We start from the raw sequence: 19,728 nt of genomic DNA on the forward strand, positions 1-19,728 counted from the left end.
ACCGACTAGTATCTCCGGGGCGTGTTGAATGATCTGGAGCAATATCTGAGACGGTCCATGCGGCCATAGCATTTCTAGCCTTGGGAGTAGTCGCAAGGGACCTCTTTTTTCGAGCCACTTAATCCATGCTACATCCGAATGCTGAGTAGTCACATAGCCATGATGCAAAAATCTAACTGGAGGTAGCACGCGTTGACGGCGCTGGAAAAGTTTTATGATCTGACTGATTCCGTATTGGTCATCCGTGTCGAGGTATAAATAAGAGCCCCGAGTCGTTGTTCCCTTCGAGTCTTCGTCAAAGAGAACAAACCATGTGGGACTGAGGGTCATCTCTGGTTCCGTGAGATATATATACCGGAGATAGCTAATCGACCTATCAAGTGTGAACAGCATTGAACGGGAGATCTGGTCAGTCAGAAACGAGGGTTGGGCCAACTTGACACCGAGCCGTGAAAAAAGTTGCTTGCGAGGGCCGTCTACCATACATGTCACTGGCACCAGACCTTTAGGAATGGGATTTCCCTTTGCATCGTGAGGGAAATAGATCTTGGTGATTGCAGGGCTCTTCAGGTATATACTTGGCGACACAGTCGGCTCCGGAAGGGATGAAGAACTCGTGGAGACTTGCCCAAAAATTGAAAGAATGTTCTCGGCCACAGGGACGAACGGCAGCCGCTCGGCGCTGTGCTTCACAGAGTCAAGGGGCGAGTCCAGCCAGGACAATATAAGCTGGGCCACTCTCGAGTGCCACCGGCGATCGAGTTGTAAAACCGGGGCCGAGGACCTTCAAAGTAAGCTCGCAGTCTCTCAAGCAGCTGATGCTCTGACACAGGCCGGAGACCAAGTAATTCAAGGAGAGTGTGGAATTCCGTATAGCAAGAAGAAAGGTAGATATCCTCTTCCGTGTCCTCAAACAAAGGGGTTCCTTTGAGATCGTAGTGCGCCGGCAGCAGGTATCGAACCTCTTTCAGCGGCTTCAGATACCCCTTTCTAGTTCTGAAGAGGGGTAGCAGCTTGAACTCTGCGTGCAATTGCTCTTGAAAGCTTGCCCAATACGGGTCTTTAATGTGTCCGATAGGGATAAATTGGAGCCAACGTGTCCCAAATTCGGTCATAGAAGACAGTCTTTTAAGAGCATCCCGAAAAGTCTCATAAACCGTATCCATAAGACAGTCATTCCAAGGGCAGTCGGCTAGCTCGGCACGGTTGTCAGTAGTGATGAAGTCTGATTGAACCAGAAACTATTTGCAGGTCTGTTAGACGGCTGAGCTTGTTGAGTAGGTAGGTCCAAGATACTCACGTTGAAACCACGACCTCAAGCGGGAGGTAAGAGTGTGCAAAAGGCGAAATCCCAGGGAGGTTTGGTAGTTGCTCTTCAAGCGGAAATGCAAGGATGACCGCCACTTTGCTGTCTCCGGGGCGACTGTCTCGCGGGGGGAGGTCGGTCGCCTCGTTCCTGACCAAGAAATATTCCTCTCGTAGACTCGAGCCTGCACTTACGTTCTTTGTCAGGACAAGGCGATCCATATCACACACATCCCGAGTATAAGAGACAGACGAAAGGTCGCTGTAACAGATCTGTACATAGATGATCTTCGAGAGGAAGGCGATGATTGTGCGTGGGAGATATCTCAGCTCAGTCTCCAAGTCACGATACCGGCTGGTGTCTTTGAGAAACAGCGTGAACCGTGTGCGAGTCCCATTTGGTAGCTCTTCGTCCGGCTCAGCTGCTATCATCCCATCATTGTACTTCAGTGAGCAGCACAAGTGCCGAGACTGTATCTGAACTTTTCCTGCAATCCTGAAGACGGATTCGAAACCAGTTCCCTTGCTTTCGCCTGGGCTGCATATTGCGCACAAATCGCTCTCGCTGAAGCCATCCTCGTTCATGTCAACAACGATGCGATCCAAGTCGACTTTGAAAGTGATCTGAGGATCCTTTCCCTCAGATTTGGCAATCTCATAGGAGCAGTCTTCAGCAATCCGGATCAGCTCGTAAACAAACCTAATGTCGCCGATACTTGCTCTGGGTGCGGCCCCAGGCCCAGAAGCTCCAAGAACAGCAATACTGGCAACCGAGCTTGCAGGCCCATTGGAACCAATCCTAGGTGCACTCTCCGGTGTCGTGTCTGTCATCCTCGAAATCTGTCAACTCAACTTCCTCTCCCAAAAAACGTTTGCGGTTGAATCCAGCCCCTTTTGACGAGGTCAAGGAACACCAAGTTATATAAGCAAAGCCTCCAATCCATCAGCTAAATCCTCGGTTGTTTCAATGTCGTGGCATCAGCATACCAAAAGTCCCAAAAGAAAAAGCAATTCGTGCGCTAATGCTTAGCCCCAACAGGGGTCTCTCTTGGCTCCTGGTACCTGCACAATACCATTACCTTCCATCAACCAAGCACAGGAAGCCAATGTGGGTGATATCTGAAGAACTTCACTGCATCTTGACCGCGAAATCCTTGTATGAGTGCTGTTCGAACCACGAAAGATGGTTTGCGGCGATAGAGCAGCTTTCCGGACCCATGGCCCTGATTCAGCCACTAATGCAGGTCGACTGCGGCATGAAATTGCAAGGACTGTACAATTCAAGCAGATAAGAACGCTCTAATATAGAAAGGGAAAGTGTTTGAGAAGGCCGGGGAGTTGATCACAATCCCCACCTGTGATCAAGCACCTGGGCAGGCCCAGGTGCCCGGTTCCTCACGAGTCTTTCTGCCAATCAGGGAGCAAACCATCTGGTTGGTATCTGGTCTAGAAAGCTGGGATTTACGGAGTATGAGATGTCCTAACGATGGATGTTCTGTCTGTTATACGGGAAAGCATCGTTTTTCTCCCGAGGTGAGGTCCGCTCTGGCTGTTGAGATGAATGAATCAGAAGGCCTGATCATATATACAATTGTTTCTTTTGCCTCAATGGTTTTTAGGATTGGCCCCTTACCAATCAAGCGAGGAGGGACCGCTAGCCGTGCCTTCCCAGCTAGAGGATCGTACCTTTCTTTCGCTTGATTGTTATATGTAGATTTATCCTGTATCAGACCTCGCGGTCTCTCACCTCCTAGGGTACTTGGGAGTCTCTAGCGAGACTTTTCGACAAGCTCTCGCATTTCTTCCTTCACACTTCGTCGTGGCCGATTAGCTGTGGATCTAGTCAGACTGGACGACTTGGGGAACTTACATATTTCTAAAACGAAGGTTCCCTTGGTATAACGCCGAGGAGCATAAATTTAACCTCCTGGAACGCTCTATTAGTGTTCTGCTGGTTCATATTCACAGAAGGATATGGATGGGGCGGGTAGCGGGTACTGACACGCAATACAAGGCGTTGCGATCATCAAAGTCGGCTGCCGGCTCAGACACCGGGAAATGCCTGAGATATTCAGTCACGTAGGGCTTGCTGATTTTATGCCTTCGAGGCCTCCAGGGTGCTAGCTCATCTTCAGACAGATTAGCATAGCGCTGCAATCGACAACTTCGGCACCCCACTCACACTCATGATGAGCATAGGACGAACACGCATCAAAGATAATAGGCAGGCCTGTGGTGGCATCAACAGACGTGTTCCCATCCCATAGATCCCCATGAACCAACCGAGGAATGACTCTCCTCCCGCCCGTCTCCAGCGGCCGTAGCAGCCTCGGAATCACCGTCTCCATGATCCCCCTCCGCAGCTCCGCCATCTCCTCGTCTGGCCCTTGCGCTTCCTCCTCAGCTCTGAACAAACCATCTATAGCCCTTGAGAATGACTCTTCCCAGGTATCGCATTCCATGGTATCCTGCGCAAGCCGCCCCTGGTAAGTCGTCACTGGGAAGCCGAACTTGCCAGTCGGCGATACGCCGTTCTTATGCAGCCGCGCCACCATTTTTGGGGAGTTTGCGGTGCTAGGGATGTCGTTGGTCATGGCGTGGAAGTGGCAGAGGAAAAAGTGAGTGTCCGGGTGATCGTTGTAGGTGCCCCATGCGAGTGGTTTGGGGACGAGCTCGGGCAGGGCGTGGTACAGGGCTGTCATGGAGTGGAACTCGCTGTGCATCATGCCCTTGCCGTTGTCGCCTTGGGAGACCTTGAGGAAGAAGGAGACTGCGTTGTTCTGGGCGTTTGTGGTTTTGATTTCGGCGGTGCGGGTCCAGTAGGAGGTACCCTGGGGGTAGATGCCGAGTACGGTTGAGCCGGGTGGGAGCTCTATACAAAGTCAGAGGAGATTAAGAATGTCATGAGAGGAGCCTTACTTTCTAAGACATGGTCGTCAACACATAAAATGACGTGTTCAAGGACTGCGATCTCCTGATCCCAGATAGAAGGATCGGTCATTTTGATGTCAAAGGAGTAGAGGAGTAGTTGGGAGAGTGGATTGTGTCTTTGTTCAGGGCGGCCCAGCCATTTATGGTCTCGTGCCATGGGATCTAAACTTACCCCGCTAAAGCTGCAGAAAGCTCTTTCTTTGTTCAAAGGGCAGCTTTGTACCTACAAGGTGGGCTCATAGGTCCTGACTGTAGAGGCCGTCGAGCTCTGCTCTGATGGTGTGAGTGGCCTACTCTCAATTGGTCTGCCCATATATTCTAGACAAAGTGTCTTGTGTTCATCCGGAGTATGCCCCTGGCTGATGTAGGAGTGCTTTCGATCCGGACTTTGAATCAAGATCTCCTACCCCTTGAGACCGTTACATTCAGTACCAAGTCCCACTGCCTGCATCCTCGTTTCCCGAACGATGGTCGCTGCCACCAAGAAGCTCATGCAGCTTCTCAGGACAAATCCTCTCGCACAGCGTCAACATATCCTGAAAGACCCTATCTCGGACCCCGGTTAGACATGGAATGCCACGTCGCCGTATCGGCATTAGGCTTGAGACTGGGATTGACATTGACATTGTGATGAACAAAAAGGAATAATCAAACGTTCTTACTGAGTCTTCTGTGTCGAGCCCGGTACAAACAACGCGTTGCATATATTAAAGGGCAGCGAGTAGAGGAGGTTCCTGTTATCCCAGTCCTCCACTTGGGCAGACAATATTTTATTAGCAGCTCTTCTTCAAATTGGTGCTTTCCCTTCTCCCCCCAGACATTAATGCAAAGAAAAGGCACACCAGGATTATTCTTACCAGGTTCGGAAGGCGGAACCAACTCCTTATACGCATCTATATAACTCCTTTCACTAAGCCCATGTCGGGCTGCTCTCCAATTTCCTACATCATATTCATTATGCGCGTAGAACGACGCAACATCAAAGAAAACGGCGCGGCCGTCACTTTTTATAGCGGTGTTCATGTCCCAGCAGTCGCCGTGGACGAGGCATGGTTTCAGAGTTCGTGCATTAGACTGTAGTGGGCGAAGGAGCGCGGGAACGACGGTGGAGAGGACGATGTTTCCGAGTGGGGTGAAGGTCGGACAGGCAAAGACTGTGGAGGCGGTAGACAGGATTCGAGACAGGTGTGCAGTGAAAAGCTCGCACCAGGAGTCTGTCCAGAAGGCTACGGATTGAACGTTGCGCGTGTGGCAGGTTGGGGTGTGGAATCCGAATTTGCCGGTTGGTGAGCACGAGGCTTGGTGCATGGTTGCGAGAGCCCTTGCGAGGGGTTGCGGGTCTGCAGGCTTTTGCATTAAGGACATTTTAAGTTAGCGAGTGTGTAGTAGTGTCTGTGAGCTAAAGAGGGTTCACCTGCTTCTAGATTTGCAAGAATTCCACCAGAAGAAACGAGTGCTCTGTGCTGTTCTCCATGTACTGTCCCCACGCATGAGGCTCTGGAACATGGTCACAGAGAGCTGAGATTTCCTCCAGAGACTCATACTCCCCGCGGCATGTGAGCATCCCCAACTCGCCTTCCACTACCTGGTGTTGAGATACCTGAGCTATTCGGTTCGCTTCTGCCCTGCGTCTTTATTTTACCTTCAGGAAGTAATTCACAGTAAGACCGGATGAAAGCTGGACGGTTACCCGAAAGGTTTGCCCAAAATGTGAGGCGCCATGATGGGTGAGGTCGATGATTCTGCTACCAGGGTCTGGGAGTCCTGTGAGGGGTTAGCCAGTCGGTCACTAAGATGTAAGAATAAATTTACAGACGCTGGGAGACGCTACTGAGTAACGGGCCTTGGTTCAAATCAGTTGAAGCCATTGTAAAAAGCAATCATGAGTAATGAAAGAGAACTGCATGCCGGATTGTCAAAGAAATAGATAGGCAGCTATGTACAAGGTTGATTTGTGGTCTGTTCCCCGCTTGCACCTGCATCACCTTTCTTTGTTCTCTTTTTTTTTGTTTTGTTTTCCAATGTTTTGCTCTTGGACAGGATAATGAGAACATATTGTAGATAGATAACCTTGGAAAGTCTCACTACATAGATTAAAAAACCCATAATGGCATACACAACCTTCAGTCACAACCAGAAATACTACTTCACATACCTGCTGGGTTACCTCACCCTCGCATCTTCACTAACAGCCACAATATATTTCCCTCTCATCGACCTCCTCAGCCATCAATACAATGTCTCAAGCCAACTCATCAACCTCACCATCACCGTATACGTGATCTTCCAGGCCATCTCGCCAGCATTCTGGGGGCCCCTCTCAGACACTCTGGGTCGCCGCCCTGTCTTCCTAATCACATTCAGCCTCTACAAAGCAGCCTCCCTTGGTCTCGCTCTAAATGAATCCAATTACGCCGGTCTCGCGGTCCTACGAGGCCTGCAGAGCATCGGAGGCTCAGCGGTCATGAGCCTAGCATATGCCGTCGTGGCGGATATCTCGCCTCGCTCCGACCGGGGAAAGATTCTAGGTCCCATGCTTGCAGCTACCAATCTGGGACCTTGTGTTGGGCCGGTTATCGGGGGCGGCGCGATACTGGCTTCGGGGGATCCGTTGTGGTGTTTTTGGGCATTGCTGATCTTTGGCGGGTCGTCAGTTCTGCTTATCGGCTGGACGCTGCCGGAGACTGCGAGAGTGGTGGTTGGTAATGGGGCTGTCCCTGCGCGGAATCTCTGGAGGACGTGGTGGGATCTTCTGTATAAGAGGAGGAATTCCAATATCTCAGAGGAGGCAGGAACAGAAGAAGACGATGGCGATGATACCAACATTGGAAAAACAGGCACAGGCAAATGGACCATCCCAAACCCATTTTGCGCGGTCAGAATCATCTTTTACCGGGACACCTTCCTGATCCTGTGGGTGGCTGCATCCCCCTAAGCAGTCTGGTACTGCATCCAAACCTCCATCCCCTCGATATTCGACAAAGACATCTACGGCTACAATGATCTCATTGTCGGCCTTTGCTACCTTCCAGGCGGATTCGGCGTCATCGTCGGCGGTCTCATGGACTGGAACTACAAGCACACAGCCTTGCAGCATGGCCTCGCTCCCAGCACGACCACAAATCCATCCATGGGTACAAGCACAGATAAAAATACAACTGCAGAGGAAGAGCCCAGAGCCTTCTTTCCTTATGAAATCGCCCGATCCCGGGGCTCATACACCATCCTCACAGTCTCCACCTTCATCATAGTCGGCTACGGCTGGGCCGTCAAGCATCACGCACACCCCAGTATCCCTCTGATGTTGCAAGTCTTGATCGGCGCAAAATGCACAGTCATCCTGCAAACGTTCAGTGCGTTGCTCGTGGATATCTTCCCTAGGCTGCCCGGGACCGCAGCGGCGGTTGCGGCCCTGGAACCATTGTCTGGGGCAGTTGGGCGCGCGTGGTTGTTTACGTTGCTTGCACTTGTAGATGGGGGGATGGGGTTGGTTGCTGTTTGGGTGTTGAGGAGGTGGGGAGGTGTTTGGAGGGTCAGAAGGGAGACGGGGTTGAGAGAGGCATGCTAGGTTAGGGTGGATGGGTTACAGTGAAGAGGCGAGGAGATCAAAACAGATGCAAAAAACATACAACAGCTGGGATTCGCATGTGGTCACCCACCATACTACTAACCAGCCGGCGTGTGGCTTAAGTACGGCTGAGCGGACGGGAAGCCCTGTTCTCCACACCCTGTGGTCGTATGTACCAGTCTGCTCGTTAGAGCAGGCTATATACCACTGAATCATTTTCGTTGAAGAAGACGGTATGCTCTCGCTCACACCTAGCATAACAGTGTAGTTCCATACGTATAGAGGAGCTGTACCCTTTGTACGACTTTCTTACTCTTCAAGACATGCCTGCAAAGATTGTTGCCAATCGCAGACCCACTTGCCGTCGAAGGCAGTGCGGCCGCCGGTCGCCTTTAATTGGCTGCTTCGTATTCCGTATAGTTAATCTTGGAAGTTGGAACCCTCCAGTTATATAACTAGGGCTATCTATATCACCTTCCTAGCCCACATAAATCAGCGCGAGGCAAACTATAGCTTAGCGCAGAAATTGTAGGCAAGCATGAGATCTTTACCTCAATTTGCCTCTTTGCACTATATCATATCAGCACCAGGCATACTTTTCGTTCAGCAGCCAACTCAACGAATCCGGTGTGCCATCCCCCTCTCCATACCACTGCAGACAAGGTATGCTGTCCTTCGTCCTAGCCCGGCTCCGATAAGACATCCCCGTCTGCTTGATTAAATCTTCCAGTCGTGCTGTCGGATTCCACAGCTTAACCTTGTGAAGCCCCCATTGCTGTGCTTCATCCTGCGCCGCTTGCAGAACAGCCTGTATGCTTTCAACCGCAGGATCGTTGCCTTCGGTGACAAATCGGAGGATGTAAAGCGTATTCGCAGAAGGGTCATCATCGGGATGTTTATAGAAGCGATGTGCCCAAATAGCCCAGACGCGGTTGCCGTCCTCTCCAGAAATTGCCCCCTTGACATCGGGTGTCTTCCCGCAGAGTATCTGTGCATTGAATTCTGCTTTAGCGTGATGCCATACTATATGATCATGGTCGGGTAGAACTGCAAATCGAGTCTTTTTCTTGTTGTCGGGGGACGGGTTTGCCATTGAAGCTCGGAGTATCGCTTCGTCTTTTTTGCAAAGAGTGGCTAGATCGTCTGCGAATAGAGGCGTGGCCGTGTGAGGTGACTTCTCAGCATAGAACTCGAGATGATTGCTTGGGAATGGATCCCATCCTAGACATTGGTAGAAAGTGGGGTCGATATCAGAGTAGAGCATGCTGGCGACACACTGTTTCCCAGACTCGGTTCGCCAGGTTGGCAGCGTCTGTTTCAATTCCTCCAACATCCGCGAGGCGTATCCCCTTTTCCTAAGCGCAGGCTCGCAGTAAACGCTCGCTATACCATGAGCAATCACATCGGTGCAATTACCAGTCTCATCTGAGACAAGAGCTCTCTTGAGAAAGGTCTCGCAGGAGGCGAGGATGCGTCTGTTGCTCTGCTCATCTCCGTCGACAAGGACCCATTGTGTCATGCCATTGTCGCGAGCGAGAGGGACGGAGGATAGATAAGCATACTCGGTGCAGTATTGTGAGACATTCAGGGGACCTTTCCACTCGGTGGATGTCGTTCTCCAGATGTGGGCAGTCTCGTCATTGGTCGGATGGTCCAGGTGGAGCCTGGGGGAGGTGGAGTCGCGCAAGTTCCCCATCTTTTACCTCGGGTTGCAGCAGAATCAACTTCAAGAGGGATTCTAGTATTATTATAAGACTGGGCAACTATTAGCGAGGCTTACTTACAGAAAGACTGAGTGAGAACAGGAAAGTCAGAGCGGGGGCTGGAAACGGGAAAGGTTCTGTTGGGACTTGGGGCCGCGTCGTCAACCTCCTCCACTCTTCAGCTCCATCGCGGCAGGGCCATCCATCGCCAGCCCTGCTGACCTGACTTCTCTTCCCCTGAACATCTCTCTGCAGCTACGTCAGCTTAAGAGGTTGGCTTTCTTCCTTGAGACCTTCCGGACGCAGCTACTGACATACTCGTGCAGGGCTCGGATCGCTCCAAATATCCGTCCTACCTATCACAACACGGACCTCGCGACACCTGCAGCCCGCCGAACGGCCTATCCGGATCGATCTCTCATATGACAACAAGCAACAGGCATAACCTCAAGTCTCACACATATTTATTTGCCATCCGACCTCAAGGTGAGACCGCGCTGAGATCACCGCGCTCTCATCCTCCCCACGTCACCACGGAACACCGATTTATTACAGTCTTCATCGCAACAAACCCTCGAGAATATACCTTCGCCTGTCCTATGCGCATAAGCCTGCATTAAAGCAATCTGCAGAGTTAACAGCGCTCTCCTTGAAAATTCAATCGAAGCTCTGAGAAGCTGTCTTTCAAACTCAGCTGCGCCCAGCCTTGCCAAGCAACCACCCATCATCATCACCATGTCCTTCTTTTTCCGCAAACGGAGGTCCTCATCGCAGTCCTCGCAAACAGCACCACCAGACACCGCACCACCCGCATACCATGAATACTTCAGCCAGGAGGACAGCACATCCATCAAATACACCCAGATACCCAGCACCGACCCATCAGCCACCCACGCCCGTCTACCAAAACCCACCGCGGAGAAAGCACAGTTCATATTCGAGGACATCAACCCTCCAGCAGCATACACGTCTCTCAGCCAAGCACAGATCCAAGCGCAATTACAGTCGGGACTGCGAACTTCAAAAATGCTCCCTCAGACTCAAACCCAATCACAACAAGACTCGGAATCACCTACCTCCCTCCCAGCCTACGACACGGTCAGTGGCTCCGTTATCGTCGACGCAAATGGGTACCCGCACTTCCTCACGCCGCAGGAGGAGCAGGAGCGAAAGGCGAGACTCCAGGCGGCGGTTCATGAGCGGATGATGGGGCTGCCCCGCAAGACGGAGTTTAGCTGGGGAGCGTCGGGGAGTCCGGTGCCGCCGAAGTATGAGTCGAGAGGAAGTGAGAGTGCTGTTGCGGCTGCGGTCGAGAAGGGGGCTTAAAGCTGAAATGGCTAATGCACGAGGTGATGGTGGTGGTTAGGGCTAGGAATTGGGGTGTGGGGGGATCTTGCATGGTTGCGGGGTGCAAAAGTGGTGGAATATTATTGCATTGAGACTCGACTCTTGAGAGTTTGTACATACATACATTTGATACCATGTCGGTAGCGTCATTCGTTTAGCATGTTGATCGGTCTTCCTGGAATTCAGTTGCTTATTTTATTTATACCTCTAATGCGCTTGACACTTCTATGTATGTACAGGTAAGTAAAACAACCCATAGCAGCGACGCTAGTACCATAAATGCTTTTTGAAACCCCTTAACTTATACCATTATCAAAGAAACCAAAAATCAGCTCCGGAAAAGCCTCAGCCCACCCTCCTCCCCATCCTCACTCTCACTCCCTCCATCAACCTCATCCTCATCCTCATCCCCACTCTCCTCCTTAAGCAGCCCACTCGCCGTCTTCCCGAGCAAACTAGCAAAGAATTCCTCACGGGCACGCCCAGTCCAGACTCCGCGGTCCTCAGACGCCATGAAATTCTGCAGCTTCTCATGGACATCGAACCGCATCTTGCGGCCCTTGGACGCCCGCGTGTCCACGTCCCGCTTGGTTTTGTCCTTGCGCATGCCCGTGACCGGGTGGATGTTGCGGGAGGAAGGGAGGAGGTGCAGCGTATCCAGGCCGTTGGTTATTGCGTCGGAGGAGGACATGCGTTGTTCGACGAGGTCGCGGAGGAGGGATTGGTAGAAGAGGGCGTCGTCGTAGACGGGGGTGGTGTCTGGTTCAGAAGAAGGGGTGCTGGCGGTGCCATTGCGGGCTCGTTTGGAAGCGCGCAGATGGTCCGCGGTTTCGGAGGCGACGTGGGCGTCTAACACCGCGGTGATGGTTTGTTGCGTGGATGTGGAGCTAATGAGTTTGGATTTGGAGTTTGCGAGGGTGGATGCGGAGCCGCGGACTTTCTGGGACCATTTGTCGAGGATCACGCGGCGGTGGGTGAGGGAGTCGGATTCGAGTTCCGCCATGCGCTTCCAGAGGGAGGAGGTTGTTGTTGAGGGGGTTGGTGGGGAGGGGCGCTTGCGCTTCTTGGTGTCGTCGGTGGTTTGCGCGTCGAGGACAGTGAGGCGGAGGTCTTCGAGGGTCGACCAGAGTGTAAGCGCGGCCGTTTCGGCGGATTTGAAGGCATCACTGTCGGCGTCATCCGGTGTTTGGGACTGGGTGGTGAGCTGGTTGATTGCGGTAAGTCCCTTTTGGAGCTTGATGCGGGCATTGAGAAGGGCATCGAATGTCGCGCGTTGCTGCTTGACGGCTTTGCCTTTCGTGGCGTCGGCTTTGGCAGCTTGAGAGATGGTGGCGGCGATGGTCTTTTGGTCCGTGGCCATGAGTTGGCGGAGCTGCTCACGGTCGTCGGATTTCGCGTCGTCAAACTTTACCCGGCGTTTAGCGGGCTTCTCATCCTCTTCATCGTCTTCATCCTCATCCTCATCCTCGTCATCCTCATCCTCGTCGTCCTCGTCGGAAAATCCATCCTCATCGAAACCTTCCAGATCCTCGTCGCTATCCTCCGAGCCATCGGTATCCATACCATCAACATCATCCTCCAGCTGCGCCTTCTTACTAACGGCCTTTGACTTCCGCGGCCTTTCCTCCTCGTCCTCTGAGATATCCTCATCCTCGTCCTCGTCCAGGTCTTCACCTTCAAGGTCGTCGCTCACATCCTCCGCCTCTTCACTTCCCTCCTCATCGTCAGATCGCGCCTTGAAAGGATCATCATCGCTATCGGCTTCGAGAGCGTCTCTGCTAACTCGCGAACCGGCGTATTGCTTCCCTAGAGAAATCGGGTCTTCGTTGCGGAGTTTTCCTTTGCTAGTAGAAGTTAGCACAGCTTCTCTAAAAAAGGCATATATAACGGAGACTAACCCAACGGCTTGGTAATGTTCCCTCCCAGCATCTCCATCCCTTACATCGGCTTCTTCATCACTGGACTGGTTGCCGCGGTCAATGTCCTCGGGGTCAAAATCTGATCGGTTAGCTTTCGCGACGACAAGTCAATTGATTGGGCAATCACCTCTTGGTGCAAGATCATCCAGATCAGCAAGCTGCTCCGCGAGCGACTTCGGCGCCATTTTCTGAGTATATTTTGCGAAGCTGCGTGGAATCGTACCTGGAGAAATTTATTTTTCTGCCGTGATAATATTTTCGGAATATCGGTAGGCGGTGATATACACTAAGCCGCTTCTGGAAGAGCGCAGCTCTAGATTCAGACTAGTCATCAGCGGTGAGAGCTTACTTCCGGCAGTATTGTGGATTCGGCCTCAGGCTGTCGTCAACTTCGTCCGAGTCTATTGTCGAGACATTCCACGTTGAGCTCGTCATGGCCGTCAATCGGAGGCTTTTCTCGACGTTCCGATGTCTGCAGCATGATAATCCTTTGGTGCGCGCTCTCCCGCCTCTAATCAAACCTAGCGCAAGCTAACAAGCTCCAGGGCCTTCCACGCTCTGGCACCCCTCCCTCGTTACGCAGTCGCCGTGGTCTCCCAGAGAAGCGCAAGATCCGCGATGTGAAGAAAGTTATCGCCGTCTCGTCGGCGAAAGGTGGAGTTGGTAAATCTACAATTGCAGGTGTGTGCCGTCCATATCCGTCCCACGAACACCTGGGTCACAATGTCGAGCTGCGGAGATCATTCTATACACAATAGAGCGAGCTAGGATCTGACAAAAACCAGCAAACCTCGCCCTCTCCTTCGCGCGCCGCGGTATACGAACCGGAATCTTAGATACAGATATTTTCGGCCCGTCGATACCTACACTCCTCAACCTCTCCGGTGAACCGCGTCTAGACGAAAGTATGCAACCCCCACCCTAACCTCCTCCTCCTCCAAACCTCTAACCCTAAATTTCTAACTAGACAACTGCCTCATCCCCCTAACAAACTACGGCCTAAAATCCATGTCAATGGGCTACCTCCTCCCGCCAGCTCCAGAACCCACACCAGAAACCCCTCAACACCCCTCCCTCCGCCAACCAATGGACACAACCCCGATCTCCTGGCGCGGCCTCATGGTCACAAAAGCCATGCACCAACTGCTGCACTCGGTCTCCTGGGGCCCCCTCGACGTGCTCTTCCTTGACCTTCCCCCCGGAACCGGCGACGTCCAACTAACCATAAACCAAGAGATTATCCTCGACGGCGCGGTGATCGTCACAACGCCACAGGACATTGCCCTCCGCGACGCGGTGAGGGGGTTCGGCATGTTCCAGAGGATGGACGTTCCTGTTCTCGGGATGGTGAGGAATATGGCGTTTTTCAAGTGTCCGAGTTGCGGAGTAAAGACGAGGATCTTTTCTCATGGGTTAGACACTGATGGACATGACCATGGCCATGACCACGCGCATATTGCGAAAGAAGACTGGGGTGTTGTTGCCGAGTGCCAACGGCTAGGCGTGGACTTTCTAGGTGATATCCCGCTTGACGCGCGGGTTTGTGAGGATGCGGATCGTGGGATGCCGACTGTTGTTGCGGAGGAGGGGGATACGGGGAGCGTGCGGAGACAGGCGTTTATGGATGTTGCGGAGAAGGTGGCGAGGAAGGTTGGGATTGAGTGGTAATTTGCTTTTCTTTGGCCTTGGCCTTGTTGATGCAAAGAGACATGTACTTTTAGGTAGATATTTCTGTTTGTAATGTGGTGGGATGTATATTAGGTGCATATACCCGGGTCTAGAAACATAGTGTGATATATACAGTATAATCATGAGTCAGGACGTTGGTGAATCAGACGAAAAGGTCAAAGGCTTATATGAACATGTTCGCATGGGGTATACTATATAGACAATCAGAAAAAATAACGAACGAAGCCTCCACAACATATCGAACAGCAGCATACAGGTATATAAGTGCATATAAATCCAAAGCAAGTCCAAAAAGTCAGAAACAAAAAGAGAGATCGGTCCGGCGTAGCTCAGATATCCGTAAGTAAATCTCAACCGCAAAAATATCAACGAGATATTATACAACGACAGACAGCCACAGGAGTGACTTCCCCGATAAATCTCACCTACCCACTCAGCTTCCCATTTCGGCCGCCATTACTCAACGGCAAACTCTCCACAGAGCGATAGACCGACGACGCATTCTCATCATTCAGCAAGCCAATAACACCCCCTGCATTAAGCACAGCCCGAGTGCTCGCCGCATCACCACCAAGTGTCGTAACAGCCAGTGACTTCTCATCGCCACCAACGGTACTCGCGTCGTCCGCTGGGTTAGAGGTGACCTCACTGCGGATTGTAGCGGAGCCAGCATGCGACGAGGGTCGGCGCTGTGCGCTTTTCGAGTCTGTGGGTGAGTTAATGGTTCCTGGGACGTGGAAGAGGGCGCGCGTGCTGGCATTTTCGTACTCGTCGTTTGATTTTCCCTCGTAGTGGGGGAGGACGATGAGGGGGCTAAAGGGTTTGTCTGAGGGAATGGCGGGGAGTTGTGGGGTTGAGTCGGAGGGCTTAGTTGTGTCTGTGTTGGTGCCGGGTTGTTTCTCTGTTTCGGTGCTGTTGGGTGGGTAGGTTGGGAAAGAAAGTGTTTTGTCTTTAGTCTCCTCCTGCTGGATGGATGCACCTGCTCGACCGGCGTCGACGCTTGCGCGCTGGGACCGGCTTTCGAGTTCTTGCTCGCGTCTGATTGTTCGCTTGTCGTGTTTGCTTGCGAGCTTGCTCCACATGGCCATGGGGTAGCTGGTTCGGAGACCCTTAGGTGGGAGGGCGCCTGGGGCAAAGCGTCTTGCGGCCAGCGCGCTGGGAGGTGGTGTTTCGCCGTCGAATTCTTGGAAGCCGTAGGCTAGGCCTTCGAGCCGTTGCTGGTGCACGCGAGCCTTGTCTTTGGCGAACTTCTGGTCCCATTCTTCCTTTGCCAGCATCCATTTCATTAGGAGACCAGGGTTGATGGTGCCGACGGCTGACGGGGGAATCTGGAGGACTTCGCATGCGTGCGGGGGATCAAGCGGGTAGATGTGACCACGTTTGTTGACTCCTTGACGGATCATGCGGTCTTTGAATGCGGGTAGCGGATCGCCGGCTTTTCCAACCGTGGGGCCTGGTATATCGTGGGCGTCCTTGCCGTTGGCCTGATTATCAACTGAGATTTGTTCACTTTCCGATTCACTGGATGAGATGGGTGAGATCTCATCGTCGTTGACAATCTCGACGGTCGAGTCTTGTGCGCGTGCCAGTGCCCATGCTCCAAACTGAGCAATCGACCGGAACATGTACTTAGCAGGACGTGTGAAACTCAAAATTGGTGCCACATGGCAGAGATCATCCCAAACCTGAAGTTGGACATAAGTCCCAGGATACTTATGTATTTTTTCATGCTGTGGGTCGAACTCGTCGAGGATAGAGTCGTTTGGCGGGTATGCGCCAGGGTTAGCAGCCTTATGAGCAACATAGAACTGCTCATCTCGTAGCATCTCGCCGCCACCGCTGATAATTTGCAACGGAGGTAGCCCCCCAAGAGACGGTTGGAAGATAGGTGAGACGAGCGGATGGAAAAGAAGGTCGTTGGTGGTGTACATGTGGATTTGGTCTTTCACCTCTATAGTCTTGCCATGCATCACAATAGACGGAGGAGGTCGTAAGTGTCCAAGCGGTGGTTCCGCGGCGCTCACGTCAAAGGTGTTTTCCTCTCCTGTACCGGGCTTGATCTTGTTTCCATTCGCCGCCGTTTCTGGGTGCTTTTTGAGAACCTCCTTGATCTCTCGGATCTCGTCTTCGTTCGGCGGAGGCCAAGCCAGGGATGGCCTGTGCAAGAATCCATGCGAAGGGATGTAGTCGCCGGGATTATCCTTTACTATGCTAGGAAATGAGTGCGTGAGGTCAACCCATGGAGAAATCAGAATTGCTCCAGCGGGTAACGGGATCCCCTGGTCGCGACAAATACATAGCATCCTAGAACCATTAGCAGAGAACTGAAAACTCCATGGAGAACTTACGAAAGAATCATTCCACCGCCAGCCGAGTCACCCGCAAGAATAATCTCCTCCGGCGCATGATCTTGCAGTAAATACAGATAAGACGCCAGCGAGTCCTGCAGAGAGCAAGGAAACGGAAATTGCGGCGACAATCGATAATCGGCTTCATATTGTTAGCTCAAGAAACACCCACACAGTTCTTAAAATGCATAAACTCACTGGATAAAGTTAGCCACCGGTCCCTGAAACTCAATCTCAACCAGACCAAACTTACCGAGCAAAAACTCTCCCCTTCAACTTCCTCGCATGCCTCTGCAGTTGATACCGATGCGTCTGCACACTCCCGAAATAATACGCCCCGCCATGAATATACAGCATGATTCTCTTCTGGCTCGGATGATCCCTTCCCATGCGCTTGCGCTCATCATAATCATTATGCATCTCAATCCACTCCCCCCTCAACTCGCCATTCTTGTCGCCGTCCGGGCCCCGCCATTGCCACCACTTCTCGCCCCCAACCCGCGCGATGCCATCGGGGCCGAGTTGTTTGGTTAAGAGAGTCGCGGCGGAGGTGAGGAAGCTTTCCGGGACGGAGACGCGCTCGATGCGCACCCAGTGTGGGGCGGGGACGCGCTGGCCCGTGAACTCTTGGATGTATTCAATTGGGCGCTTGGAGGAGAAGTTTATGAACTCGCGGATTACGGAGATGCCTTCGTCGTAAGAGAGGTGGACGTTGGGTTTGTTGTGGAGGGTTTTGCGGTTGATGTACTGCGATTCAATTGTTAACTTGGCGGGCCGGCCGGTAAAGGCAAAGTAAATAAGTTGTAGGGAGCTGACGTACGTGCGAGAAAAGGGTTGAAACAACGGTCGGGGTAAGAGCTACCCCTATGGATAATGTACTAAGGGCCATGGTGTATATAAAAAGGTCAATTCATACCGAGCAGGGGCAATGGGCGGGTTAAGTTATAAAAGAGGGGGGAAAAGAATGCTAAGGAGGGTGTTCGGATGGCCAGGGGAATGGCAGAGACGATCATGAGCGAATGTTGGAACGGTGGAGATGCAACGGCTGGGTCTGTACGGTACTAGAGGTCGTCATCGAGAGGAATGAGAGATAGCCGAGAACTCCATCGTCATTGTGTCTGATTTATGGAGGAATCGCAGTTGTCAGCCGTAAACGGAGGAGAGAAAAGCGATTCGATAGCATGTGATGTCATCTGTTGTGCTGAGCCTCGTTTGCAGTTTGCAGCGCCGAGATCCGCGAGACAACTCAGCGAAAAGAGCCATGCAGATTGCAGCCTTGCTTATCTCTTGAAGTTTAAGTCAGTACGGAGTACGTGTTACTTCATACTCGATGTATACTGCAATTGTGCCGTCGTGGACCCTGAATCCTGAATCCTGTTCCGTCAGCGTCGTATTGCTCGCAGTTTGCAGCAGCCAATACGAGCACAAAAGGACCCTGATTGCCAAGCGCTCGTGCATAACTCTCTGCACAATTTATGCACATCTACATCTCTGTGTAGCCCTAAAGTATCATGTTTGAGCCTTCAAAATAAATCCAACATCAGTCATAAGAGCAATATATTACCTATGTATCGAGTCATCAGCATTACACCGTACCTCAATCCCATCTGCATCTATCCACTCCCTCTACTCCCTCCCCTCCTCAGTGACCCTAACAACAATCTTCCCCCTCGCCCTCCCAGAATGCAGCTTCTCATAAGCCTTCTTCACATCCTCAAACCCAAAAACCTCATCAACGACAACCCGGATCTTCTTTTCAGCCAGGTACTTCCCCATCGCCACCAAATCCTCCTTCGAGTTCTCCAGCATCAGCGGAACAAACCACCTCCTCCCACCTCCAAAGAATCTCGGCGTGATCACCCGCCACACAACGATCATGATCGACTTCGAGCCAACCTGAACATACCTCCCACCTGGTTTCAAGAAATGATGACACTGCGCATACAAGTCACTTGGAAACCCAATGTGATCAATAACATGATCGAAGACCTGGCCCTTTTCCTTCAGGGTCTCCGTAACATCAACAGAAGTATAGTCAATGACCTCGTCCGCACCCAGCTCCTTTACAAGCGAGACATTGCGCCCCGAGCAAGTAACCGTGACATGTGCGCCGAGGTTCTTCGCAAACTGGATAGCAAACACGCCACAGCCGCCCGAGCCACCGTTGATAAAGACTTTCTTCCCGGGGGTCTTGATGTAGTACTTGAGCGACTGGTAGGCGGTCCGGATCGCGACACCGACGCATGCTGCGTCGTCGATGCTCACACCCTCTGGGAGCGCTGCGAGGTCGTTCTCATCTACGAGGACATATTCGCCTGTTGTCCCGTATGTTCGCGGCCGGGCAAGACAGCCATAGACAAGCTGGTTGACTTGGAATTCGCCCTGGTGGTTGGCGTGTGTTGCGGCGACTCGGCCACAGAAGTCGAGCCCAGGCGACGCGGGTAGGCTGCAGATTAGGGTTCTGCCGAGAATGGTGACTTGCTCTGGAACTTTGCAGTCTGCTGGGTTGAGTGAGGTCGAGAGGATCTTGACCAGTACCTGGTCTGGGCGTGAGGGTGCTAGCGGCGATCGGGCGGAGGCGTCGAAAGTGAGGTTTGCATCGACGCTTGGGGTTGTGGAATTGTAGAGCCAAGCTTTCATTGTTGATGGGTGAGGCATAGTAAAGGCTCCGCTTGAGATAGTTGAGGTTATTTTTATGTGGTGCGAGGATGTCTGAGAGTGTGACAGGCTTCCTGTGGCAGTGTAGGCAAGTCTCACGCAAAAAAACTCCAGGGATCTGAGCTTATTACAGACGAGATTTTATCTGCAGTATGTTGTAAAGATGAAAAGACTATGGAATGATTCTTCCAGAGAGGTGAAGGATAATTTAGAGGGTGGAATAGATGGAGAGGATGGTTCCACTGCAGATGCGCTAGATA

General features: G+C 52.1%; 9 protein-coding genes across 9 annotated transcripts; 3 read left to right on the plus strand and 6 right to left on the minus strand.

Annotated features, from left to right (window-relative positions):
• Positions 1–3,267: 3,267 nt before the first annotated feature.
• Positions 3,268–4,306, minus strand: BJY04DRAFT_214622 (Fructosamine kinase-domain-containing protein; the record flags this gene model as incomplete). Its single annotated transcript, XM_073715267.1, has 3 exons — positions 3,268–3,434; positions 3,488–4,177; positions 4,225–4,306. 3 exons carry the CDS (start codon positions 4,304–4,306, stop codon positions 3,268–3,270), a joined length of 939 nt encoding a protein of 312 aa, XP_073575101.1.
• A 588-nt stretch (positions 4,307–4,894) lies between these two features.
• BJY04DRAFT_214623 (Fructosamine kinase-domain-containing protein) lies at positions 4,895–6,104 on the minus strand (the record flags this gene model as incomplete). The annotated part of the gene is made up of 4 exons (XM_073715268.1): positions 4,895–4,989; positions 5,094–5,583; positions 5,879–6,000; positions 6,053–6,104. The coding sequence occupies 4 exons, from the start codon at positions 6,102–6,104 to the stop codon at positions 4,895–4,897; spliced, it is 759 nt and encodes a 252-aa protein (XP_073575102.1).
• A 239-nt stretch (positions 6,105–6,343) lies between these two features.
• On the plus strand, positions 6,344–7,804 carry BJY04DRAFT_214624 (major facilitator superfamily domain-containing protein; the record flags this gene model as incomplete). Its single annotated transcript, XM_073715269.1, has 2 exons — positions 6,344–6,938; positions 7,176–7,804. 2 exons carry the CDS (start codon positions 6,344–6,346, stop codon positions 7,802–7,804), a joined length of 1,224 nt encoding a protein of 407 aa, XP_073575103.1.
• Positions 7,805–8,356: 552 nt separating this feature from the next.
• Positions 8,357–9,554, minus strand: BJY04DRAFT_180546 (uncharacterized protein). Its single transcript, XM_073710080.1, has one exon. It carries the CDS (start codon positions 9,498–9,500, stop codon positions 8,385–8,387), a length of 1,116 nt encoding a protein of 371 aa, XP_073575104.1. The 5' UTR covers positions 9,501–9,554; the 3' UTR covers positions 8,357–8,384.
• Positions 9,552–11,026, plus strand: BJY04DRAFT_180547 (uncharacterized protein). Its single transcript, XM_073710081.1, has 2 exons — positions 9,552–9,779; positions 9,834–11,026. Exon 2 carries the CDS (start codon positions 10,243–10,245, stop codon positions 10,831–10,833), a length of 591 nt encoding a protein of 196 aa, XP_073575105.1. The 5' UTR covers positions 9,552–9,779; positions 9,834–10,242; the 3' UTR covers positions 10,834–11,026.
• Positions 11,027–11,138: 112 nt separating this feature from the next.
• Positions 11,139–12,985, minus strand: BJY04DRAFT_180548 (AATF family protein). Its single transcript, XM_073710082.1, has 3 exons — positions 12,901–12,985; positions 12,753–12,852; positions 11,139–12,698 (listed from the first exon to the last, which is right to left on the minus strand). The coding sequence occupies exons 1-3, from the start codon at positions 12,956–12,958 to the stop codon at positions 11,183–11,185; spliced, it is 1,674 nt and encodes a 557-aa protein (XP_073575106.1). The 5' UTR covers positions 12,959–12,985; the 3' UTR covers positions 11,139–11,182.
• A 221-nt stretch (positions 12,986–13,206) lies between these two features.
• On the plus strand, positions 13,207–14,441 carry BJY04DRAFT_214628 (Mrp/NBP35 family ATP-binding protein; the record flags this gene model as incomplete). The annotated part of the gene is made up of 4 exons (XM_073715270.1): positions 13,207–13,266; positions 13,319–13,454; positions 13,559–13,678; positions 13,741–14,441. The coding sequence occupies 4 exons, from the start codon at positions 13,207–13,209 to the stop codon at positions 14,439–14,441; spliced, it is 1,017 nt and encodes a 338-aa protein (XP_073575107.1).
• A 78-nt stretch (positions 14,442–14,519) lies between these two features.
• Positions 14,520–17,939, minus strand: BJY04DRAFT_180551 (lipase/esterase family protein). The gene is made up of 4 exons (XM_073710083.1): positions 17,631–17,939; positions 17,065–17,557; positions 16,811–16,952; positions 14,520–16,766 (listed from the first exon to the last, which is right to left on the minus strand). Exons 1-4 carry the CDS (start codon positions 17,697–17,699, stop codon positions 14,888–14,890), a joined length of 2,583 nt encoding a protein of 860 aa, XP_073575108.1. The 5' UTR covers positions 17,700–17,939; the 3' UTR covers positions 14,520–14,887.
• A 466-nt stretch (positions 17,940–18,405) lies between these two features.
• BJY04DRAFT_180555 (NAD(P)-dependent alcohol dehydrogenase) lies at positions 18,406–19,663 on the minus strand. The gene has a single exon (XM_073710084.1). The coding sequence runs from the start codon at positions 19,466–19,468 to the stop codon at positions 18,437–18,439; it is 1,032 nt and encodes a 343-aa protein (XP_073575109.1). The 5' UTR covers positions 19,469–19,663; the 3' UTR covers positions 18,406–18,436.
• Positions 19,664–19,728: the final 65 nt, after the last annotated feature.

This window comes from Aspergillus karnatakaensis (assembly GCF_047715665.1).
Source record: "Aspergillus karnatakaensis strain CBS 102800 unplaced genomic scaffold BJY04scaffold_7, whole genome shotgun sequence".
In the NCBI taxonomy this organism is placed as follows: Eukaryota; Fungi; Ascomycota; class Eurotiomycetes; order Eurotiales; family Aspergillaceae; genus Aspergillus; species Aspergillus karnatakaensis.

Excerpts from the sequence above, each read along its gene's own strand:
- BJY04DRAFT_180546 (XM_073710080.1), bottom strand. The coding sequence starts at position 9,500 with ATGGGGAACTTGCGCGACTCCACCTCCCCCAGGCTCCACCTGGACCAT.
- BJY04DRAFT_180555 (XM_073710084.1), bottom strand. The coding sequence starts at position 19,468 with ATGCCTCACCCATCAACAATGAAAGCTTGGCTCTACAATTCCACAACC.
- BJY04DRAFT_180547 (XM_073710081.1), top strand. The coding sequence starts at position 10,243 with ATGTCCTTCTTTTTCCGCAAACGGAGGTCCTCATCGCAGTCCTCGCAA.
- BJY04DRAFT_180551 (XM_073710083.1), bottom strand. The coding sequence starts at position 17,699 with ATGGCCCTTAGTACATTATCCATAGGGGTAGCTCTTACCCCGACCGTT. Across the intron at positions 17,558-17,630 it reads TTTCAACCCTTTTCTCGCAC|TACATCAACCGCAAAACCCT; the intron begins GTACGTCAGCTC and ends ATTGAATCGCAG. Across the intron at positions 16,767-16,810 it reads GGCGGTGGAATGATTCTTTC|GATGCTATGTATTTGTCGCG; the intron begins GTAAGTTCTCCA and ends TAATGGTTCTAG.
- BJY04DRAFT_180548 (XM_073710082.1), bottom strand. The coding sequence starts at position 12,958 with ATGGCGCCGAAGTCGCTCGCGGAGCAGCTTGCTGATCTGGATGATCTT. Across the intron at positions 12,853-12,900 it reads GGATGATCTTGCACCAAGAG|ATTTTGACCCCGAGGACATT; the intron begins GTGATTGCCCAA and ends CTAACCGATCAG. Across the intron at positions 12,699-12,752 it reads GAACATTACCAAGCCGTTGG|CAAAGGAAAACTCCGCAACG; the intron begins GTTAGTCTCCGT and ends AACTTCTACTAG.